General features: G+C 40.3%; 1 protein-coding gene across 1 annotated transcript in view; it reads left to right on the forward strand.

Moving 5' to 3' along the window:
• Window positions 1–4,537, forward strand: part of SLC9B1 (solute carrier family 9 member B1) — a gene marked incomplete at its 5' end in the record, with an annotated part of 49,816 nt that extends 45,279 nt beyond the window's left edge. The window contains 3 exons of the mRNA XM_082610916.1: window positions 1,172–1,280; window positions 2,065–2,201; window positions 4,303–4,537. Coding sequence (XP_082467042.1) covers window positions 1,172–1,280; window positions 2,065–2,201; window positions 4,303–4,515 — 459 coding nt within the window. The 3' untranslated portion in view covers window positions 4,516–4,537. The remainder of the gene's footprint in view (window positions 1–1,171; window positions 1,281–2,064; window positions 2,202–4,302) is intronic.
• Between the last annotated feature and the right edge of the window lie 5,046 nt (window positions 4,538–9,583).

A 9,583-nucleotide genomic window follows, 5' to 3' on the forward strand; every position in this document is an offset into this window, starting at 1 on the left:
CCCTCTTGTTATACCTATTTTTAAATTATTTCTTGGCTGTTCCTGCCCATATTCTTTCTTAGATAAATTTTAGAATCAGCTTGAGAACTTCCCTATCCAAAAATCATATGGGCATTTTGTTTAGTATTCTGATAAATTCATAATTATAAGAGAAATTAAATCACTAATAATAAATTACAGATAAATGAAAACTAGTTTTTTTACATGATAAAGGAAATCAAAAAGTAAAGAATAAATAGATTTTAAAGATTAAAAGTAACAACTAGGATAATGTGCTACAGAGAAGAAAGAGTAATATTGGTTTTCCTTTGTTACTTCCTTTTTTAAACTTACTTTTATAAACGGCAACCAGAAAACCTAGTCATAGGGGGAGTAGTTGTGAAGATAGTTTATGCCACAAACAAAGGATATTAAAGTTTTATGTATCTCCACCTGTAAAAAAAGATAAACCCAGACTGAGACTAAAATCTCTTCATCCAAATTCCTGGAAAAGAGCCAGAGTACTGCTATGTCACTAGGGGCATTTCCTATAACCATGTAATTGTGGAAGCAGCACTGGGGGGATTCATTCCCAGAAAGGGAAGCCAGGCAGGCAATCAAGTTAGAATCTATTAAATGTTTTGGTTTGGTTTTAAGGAGAAAATAACTTTGATGTTTTCAATATGTCTCCTTTGGAAGCAGGCCTAACAGATTACCAGAATTTTTTTCCTAGCTGTTTAGGACCTATCAGGATACACTTTCATGGGATTTGGTCCCAGGATAATTTTTAGTGGAGGTCTTCCCAACTCATTTTTGAGAGCTGAAATGTCTGAATGATCTTGAGTATGTTCTCATCAGGCATGCTGTAGTTCTATCTCTGTTCAGTTGCCTTACAAACAAAAGGTAGAACTCTTACTGTACCATCAAAACATGTGTGGAACTTCAAAGACCTTACTTGTTCCATGACAGAATTACCAAATAATATTTTTATTTTATTGCTTTGTAGATTTCTTTTAATCAAATTCTACCTGTTTGTATAAAAAACCTACTCATTTAATTTTTATTGTTTTAACATTTCTTCTACAAATAAAATATCTTAAGTTTATTAAATATTAAGAGATACTTTAAACTTCTGAAATGCAAATACTTATATGTGTCACAATAACTGAAAATTTATTACCCTTTTCTACAGATTAGAGTCCAAAAAATTATTGGAACTGCATGGAATATTTTTCAACCTCTTCATTTCGGTTTGGTTGGAGCGGGAGTATCTGTCACATCTCTTAAATCAAATGCTATTGGTAAGAATGATTAGAGGCACAAAAATATAAGATTTGGGGCCTCCCTGGTGGCGCAGTGGTTGAGAGTCCGCCTGCCGATGCAGGGGACACGGGTTTGTGCCCCGGTCCGGGAGGATCCTACATGCCGCGGAGCGGCTGGACCCGTGAGCCATGGCCGCTGAGCCTGCGCGTCCGGAGCCTGTGCTCCACAACGGGAGAGGCCACAACAGTGAGAGGCCCGCGTACCGCCAAATATATATATATATATATAAATATATGATTTGAAAATACTTAAGAAAACTTTGAATAATTTTTATTTTTATTTACAACATGTCTTTGAATGCTACAAGGACCTTCTTCAGAAGCACATGTTGTAACATACATTTGTTCTTCCTTTATCCTGTACGCTCTTTGTAACCAAAGACAACCCTGAATAACTTCCCTGAGTGATCTGAGGAAATGGAGATTAGAAATTTTTCTGAGGGGAAATATTGGATACCATTAGCACCTTTTGAATACTTTCATTTATAGTAAAAGTTCAACGTCTGTTAGCTCAGAATTAAATAAATGTAATTTATATTATTTTTCATCATACCTCCACCATCATATTATCTCTTGCAGTTTACATAGAAGCCTCAATCATATTTGTATTTTTATGATTATTGTTTTTACTTAAAAAAATAAAGATATACAGAGACACTAGCCCTAAAATGCTTTCAACCCATTTACAAATCATATCTCTAGGCATAAAGAACCACTACTTCCCAAATATTGTGTTATTTATGTTTGTTTTTATCTGTTGTAGGCATTTGTGTTGCTACACTGAGTTTGGCATTATTGGTTCGAATTTCTTTTACATTTGTATTGATGTCTTTTGCTGGTTTTAATTTTAAGGAGAAAATATTTATTGCTTTATCGTGGATGCCCAAAGCTACAGTCCAAGTAAGAACATATTAAGTCATTCTAATTATTTTAATGTTGATTTTTTTTAAAAATTCTAAATGAAAAAACATCCAGCCACAAAATACGGGCCACTAATCTTACTTTTAAAATGTTTGATTGATCGTAACTACTCATTAAAATGAATGTAATCTTTAAGAAACTCAGTTTTAAAAGCAATTTTTCTGAAATTGAAAACTGTGCTTTTAATGACAAATACCTACTAAACTTACAAAAACATTTTTCTATTTTCCCAAGATATAAAATAAGAGTATATCTGAATGCACTGAAAAGGGCACATCATTACTTCTGGGTGTTCCTGCCAAATACACATAACGTCAATCTTATCATGAGAAAACATTAGACCAAAGCAAAGCGAGAGACAGTGTGCAAAATAATTGACCAGTACTCTTCAAAAGTGTCAAGGTCATGTAAGACAAAGACAGACTAAGGATCTGTCTCCCATAAAAGGAGACCAAGGAAATACTTACGAAATGCAGTGGATTTAGTTCAGGCATTGGCTCCTGGTCCAAAAAAAAGGACATTAGTTGGACAGTTGTTGAAATTTGAATGAGGTCTCTAGATTAGTATATGTGTGTGTGTATATATATAATATATATTATATCAGTGTTAATTTTCTGATTTTTGGTTATTGTACTGTGGTCATACAAGAGTTAACATTTGGGAAATCTGGATGAAGGGTATATAGAAAGTCTTTGTATTTCTTTTACAACTTATTTGTGAGTACAAAATCACATGAGAAGCCCCTGAAGGTGAATGAACTTGGGGGTTGGGGGGAGGGAGCAGCAACTTTTTGCATGGGGAGGGGCTGGTTGTGGAGCTGCAGGATGCTCTGAGGAGCACTTTTCCTTTAGGTATCAGAGTGTGAGGTGGCAGATTTGCATTATATTTAAAACATTGTTTAAATCTTAAAAAGAACCACCTTTTTTCATTATAAAAAAAGAGTATATCTGAAAATTGGAATTTTTACATTTTGCTGAATATTGTAGAGCTAAGTGTTATGATTTTAAACTAAAGACACGTTGATTCTTTTTAAAATATATCTTTCCTATGCCTGCCACCCACTCTACCATACATGAATGCACATATATTATTTTTAATTATATATTTAATTTGTATGACTATTTGGTTGATGACTGAATCTCCCCACTAGATTATATAGGAAGGATAGGAACAGTGCTTGTTTTTTCTGTTATTCTTTTTCCCTACACTTAACACAGTGCCTAACATGCAGGAGGTACACAATAAATAAGCATTGCTTGCCTACAAGAATGAATGATGAATGAATGAAAGAGAGAGAGAAAAGCAAGACCTTGCAGTTTTGCTCTCTGGTTCAGTGATAAGGTATTGCTACTTATTGTCAGACTGTTTAACCTGGCAACATAATGTCTTGATTTCCTGAGATTTTCTCCATTGTTATTCCAAAACAGAAGCTTGTGAGTTTCCCTGCAACAAAACTCTCTATATGTCATGGTTAGAAAAGCAGGTCCTTGGGACCAGGCTGCCTATTTTGAATACCATGTTACTTGCCTATAACCTTAGGCAAGTTACTTTGTAACGTCTCAGTGCTCAGTGTATAGATTCCAAACCTCTTGTCAGTTTTACTGTATCACACTGCCTCCCAGTAGTAAGAACAAGAAGACAGACAACAAAATCCTAAAGAACCATAAAAAACCTTAGCATTTTGTGTTGTCTCATTGTAGCCAGGAACCTAGTGGTACATGGTAAAGGCAAATATGCAAAGCTCTGGTTTTAGGTGAACTCCTAAGGTTTTGAAAATAATGTGAGCACTCAAAAAATATATTTAAACAGGAGAAAGCTGAGATGACAAGAAAACAAAAACAGCCCCCAAATGTCTGCACACTGGTTTGTCACCTTTTCACTCTCTTTCCAGATATATTTGCTAGGAAGAACATAGGATTGATGAGTAATTTATGAAAATCCTTCAACACTTTGTCTTGTCTTTTTTCTAGGAGTCTAGTGCCAGGTGTTATTTGTTTTAACAGGGCTATTTACTTTTACTATATGTTAACTCCATTTAGCATTTGTCTTTATGCCTCCTCTTTTTCTCCTCTAAATGTAGGCTGTTTTAGGTCCTCTGGCTCTAGAAAGAGCAAGAATCAGTGCCCCCCATTTGGAACTATATTCGAAGGATGTGATGACAATAGCTTTTCTAGCCATCTTGATCACAGCTCCAAATGGAGCTCTAATTCCTGGCATTCTGGGACCTAAAGTACTTACTCGTCATGATCCAAACAAAATGAATGTGGAATTAGCAGGATTAGAACTTCATTAAAAAGTTGATTTGCCATCACCTGCCTGCTTCTCTGAATGAATTCTCTTACATGAGAGAAAAATTAAAAAGTACAAATATGTGGAGACTACACAGAACCAAGGAGTTAATAAATATATGATTTCACTACAGATGTTTCCTATGACATTTTATTCCAAAGTTAATTTAATAAAAATAATATAAAATAGAATGTCTTGTTAGTATTTATGTATTTCAAGAACAAAGTAAATTTATAAATACCCTAGGAAAGTTTAAAGAACTCTATCAGGTTGGATTTACTGTCATAATACAAACTAAGTATAATAAAAAATTAAATGAACCTAATGACAGAAAGATAAGATAGTATAAGTCTCTAAATAGGAGTAGAACTCTCCATCAGGCTAGTAATTCAGTTAAAAAGATTACCAGAAAAAAGAAAAAAAATGACAAGAATAAAACACACCAAATTTAAGTGGGTCAACTAAATGCATTTTAAATTCTGGTTTTAATACAGTTTATACAGTGCTTTTCACCTGCATTCCCATCACTTGGCTACATAATTTGTGGGACCCAGTGGAAAATAAAAATGTGGGGCCCCTTGTTTCAAAAACAGGAAAAAAGTGCAGTTAAAAGAATTAAAGTGTTTCCCTTTAGACTATTTTATTATGCACACAATATCATAAGAACAATAGTGACACATGAGTAACAACATACACTTACAAATTGTAAAAATAAACTTTTGGTGTCATAATTTATATAATACAACAAATAATACCTTATTAACATGATAGCTTGGCGATAAGATTTTCCTGGCTGCTTCTGTGCAAATTTGTGTATTAGGTTCATCAAAATTTATACTTTTAGCAACTCATTTTCAATCGATATAATGGAAAGTGACATCAGTTGCTCTTGACAAATGCACGATCACATTTTTGATAATTTATCATTTTGAGAAGGAACTTTCTGCTGATACAACCATTATTGGAGCTGTTAAGAGTATTTTACAAGCTGTGATCACATCGGGTCACAATAATCTGATAAATTATTTTGAAATACAAATTCTAGTACATCTAGGGCTGATGATTCTCTCAGAACGCTTTTTCCTAAAAAGATTTAACTCTTCATACAAATCAGTTTCATGTAAGCCTGAATTTAGTTTTAAATGTAAATGTATACACTGATACATTGTAAATGTATCAGTGTATACAATGATATTTTAATGTTTACTGTCTGACATTTCCTGTAACTTGTGGAGGTTATACCAGAAACCAAAAGTGGCTTCACGACTTGTACATAGTTCAATCACCTATTTATGCATTCTTTCACTATACCTTGAATTACAAGGGAAATTTATTTTAAAATTGTCTTCCTCTTTAATCATTGGTTCATCAAAGCTTGATAAGGATATAGTGTTTTTTACCATCAAATGTGACAACCTTTACATTTAATTTCTATTTATAAGCCTTTGGATATTTGTAGCATTACAATAGCTTTCAAAACCAGAGATTCTAAGTTCACTGAAGAGTTCTAATAACTCCTGGCATGCTGTATTGCAATGTCCATGTGTGCACTTCAATTCTGTAATAATTTACTGACAAAGTTTACTGCCTGAGCCCCTGCAGTTCCTACCCCGGCCCTCAGGCTTGAGAGTTAATGTTTATGTAGGTCCCCCCAGGACAGGCTCCAGGGATAGAGTTCCTCATCTCTCCTAGTGTCTCTCACTGCTGCCACCATCACCATCAGCAACCCAGGCCTAGGTCCCAGCCATGGCCACCTCCTATCCAAGACCCCACAGTGCCCCAGGCCACCCCAGGCATATGTGTATGTGTGTAGCCCAGCAACCAAGCTAACTGCTTGGAGCACTGCCCACTGTGCCTGTGTGCACTGCAACCTGGCACATCCCATGTGCATACTCTGTTGTCCTGTCAGACGTCAGTTACAAAGCACAAGTTCAAAGAAAAAATTACTGACTTTCAAGATGGCGACAGCAAAGCATTAAACGAACTCCTTCTGAGAGTGGGACTCTGTGAGACTTGAGAGGTTGCACACCTGTGAAGCCAGCCATGATGACCATCCTGGCTAATATTTACTGAACTCCCCACATGCCAGACCTGGTGTAGGAACCCATGTAATCCTCACAACGATCCGATGAGGTCCTGCTATCATCCCCATTTTACAGATGGGGAAACTGAGCATCCTGAAGGTAAAATGACTTACCCAGGGTCACACAGTTAGCAAGTGGCAGTGTCTGCACACCCAGTCTGGCTCCAGAGCCAGTGCTCCTAACAGCTCAGTTGTACATTCTACTTCATTCTACAGCAGGAGGATTATCAACCACCTCTACTCTCAGAGTCCTCAGTGTCTCACCCACCACAGCCCATCCCTGCAGGCAGGCAGAGCTAGATGCCCAGCCCAGGTTTCTTGCCTCCCAGAGTGAACAGAGGAAAGAGTTCAGGCCAGAACTCCAACCTGCTCAGTCATAGATTCCGGTAATCATACCTAAGGGGCCTGCAGTGAGGATGCCCAAGAAAGATTTATTTAACTGTAGCCATGACCTATTAGGAAGTCCTGAAATCAATTTGGTGGGCTGTGCCCAACAGTTTTAAAATATGAAATAGAAAAGAAGACAAAGTGTCAGAGTGTACCCCTGAAGTAGCGTGACTATTGTTTTGCATGGGTTCGGTTTTAACTCTATTTGTATGTGCTGGGTCACACATCAATTCTATTTCTTTCTGTGCCTCCTTGAACACAAGTCCAGCTCAGTTAATTACGTTTCAGCTCTGCTGGCCAGGGGGCATACGCAGTACAGTTGTCACTCCTGCAGTCCGAGGGCACCGTGGTCTCGTTGTGAGCCCCATCACCCCCAGTGATTTGGTTTCTCCGGGGTACTTCATGCAGAGGCTGGGCCTGGAGCTGTGGAGGTACCCCTCCTGGAGGGCCTCAGTGACTGGATCTGGAGGGAGTCAGATTTCTGGGCCAAGACTTGGGTTGAGGAGGGTGGGGCAACTAGAAGGAGGCACCACTGAGCTCCTGCCTCTGGACCTCTCTGCATCTGGACTACCCCAAAAGCATCATCCCCCACCGCAGCCCCATATCCCACCTAGGACAGTGGCATGGGGTCCTGCACTGCCAGCGCCCTGGAGGGGCGTGAGAAACCTAAACCCAAGCCAGAACCCATGGTGCCTGGTGAATGGAGTCACTTCAGCAAAGAGGCTCGGCCGTGGGGACGAGCATGAGACAGACGACACACTCAGCACCTGTCACGTGGTCGATCAAGGTCTTATTGCCACCATGAGTCCCAGGACGGATCCTGGCAGAGCGGTTGTCAGGGACAACAGGCACATCCACATCCAGATCCCCTGCAGCTTGCAGGCCCTGTGCAGGGTGCCTTATAAGGCACAACTCCTTGGTCCTGGCAGTGACCCCACCAGGTGTTGACATCCCCATTTTACAGAGCAGAAAACTGAGGCTCAAGGAGGAAACGCCTTGCTCAGAATCCCACAGCTGCTAAGTGGAGATAATATACGTCAGGGTGTGTTTGGGCATTCAGACTTGAAGTGTTAGACCCGGGCTAGTCCAGCTCCCTTGCAGCAAGTGGGGAAACAGAAATGAAAGGATGGGCTCCAGGCCCCACAGGGTTTTGGAAGCAGAGCTGAGGCTAGAATCAACCTTGCCCACCATCCATGGGTAAAGTTTCCACCTGCACCCGAGGAGGGCCCGCCCTGCCTCTTTTAGGACCTGCCATTGCCTGCTTCTCTTGGTTTGGTGAAAAAGTCAGGGCCTCAGATCCTGGGACCTGGATATAGTTCAGGGGCCACCATCAATGTGCTGTGCAGCCTCCTGGGAGAAATCCACGTTTTCCTGCTGATAAAATGAAGGGGCGGAGCTTGGTGAGTTACACAGCCAGTGAGGCATGCGTGTTAGGGCTGTCAGATAAAATATGAGTGTCCAGTTAAAATTTTTTGAACGACTTTTCAGTATGTCCTCAATATTGCATGGGACATACTTATACTAAAAGTCATTGTTCATCTGAATTCAAATTTAACTAGTGTCCTGTATTTTTATTTGCTAAATCTGTCAGTCCTTTTCGTGGTCTAATTTGGATAATCTGGGTGTTCTTATTCAGCACAATTCAGGGAGTGTGACTTTGAGCTGTAGGTAAATGTGGGACAGGGTAACTAGGGAGGGAGGGACTGAGTTGTTTGGAAAGAGGCAGATGACCTTCCTCCTGCAAAGCAGCTACCAGTCCTGTAGGCCAATGCGGTTAAAGCAAAGAGCTGAATTTCCATAGGATACGGTTGTGATGGAAACCAAATCTGGCCCCCTTGCCAACAGCATCTCATCTCGGGCCAATTACTGGGCTCCTGTCTTTCCATAAGTAAGTAAGTGGCTCAAGCAGAGCTGCCTTGCAAGGGCATTGGGTGCATTAAGTGAAATGTGTACAAAGCGCCAGGTACAGAGCCAGGCTTTCAACAGCGCTAGAGTAGCGGCTATCACCCCAGCTGAATGCTGCCATAAACAGGCTCGGAGACACTCCATCATCATCTGCTGAGCAGAGAGACGCTGGGCTCCTCCACAAGGACACCGGCCAGACTGCACACAAACCTCCACAGGGTCACAACAAGCTGGCTTCCTCCTCTAGAAATGGTGTCCACTAGGGCTTGCCCTCTGCCCTCCCATTTCTTCTCTAACTCCTTTTTCCTCACTAACCCAAACCAACTTTGCTCTGGGTGGTCCTGTTTTCACCTAAGATACATTTCCCAGCCTCCCTTGCAGCTGTCTTGGCCAAATGCCGCCATCTTGGTCCCTGAGATACAAGTGGAAGTTCCTTTCTGAAAACTCTTCTAGAAAGGGGGGCTTTCTGGAAGCTCTTTGTAAAAGGAGGCTGACCAGCTGGAGCCTCCCTTTTGCCCTTCCCTTTGCCCCCACCATGCCTGGAGTGCAGAAGCAATGCTGGGGGTTGGAGAGCTACCCTGGGGGCAATGGATATACGCACAAGAGCCAGTGCTGGAGGGAACTGAGTAGAAAGAGGTGCCTGGGCCCCTCTGGGCAGCTGCTGTCCCTGTCCCTGCTGCTCACTGCTGGACCTTTT

Source organism: Mesoplodon mirus, assembly GCF_964341445.2.
Source record: "Mesoplodon mirus genome assembly, chromosome: 2".
NCBI lineage: Eukaryota > Metazoa > Chordata > Mammalia > Artiodactyla > Ziphiidae > Mesoplodon > Mesoplodon mirus.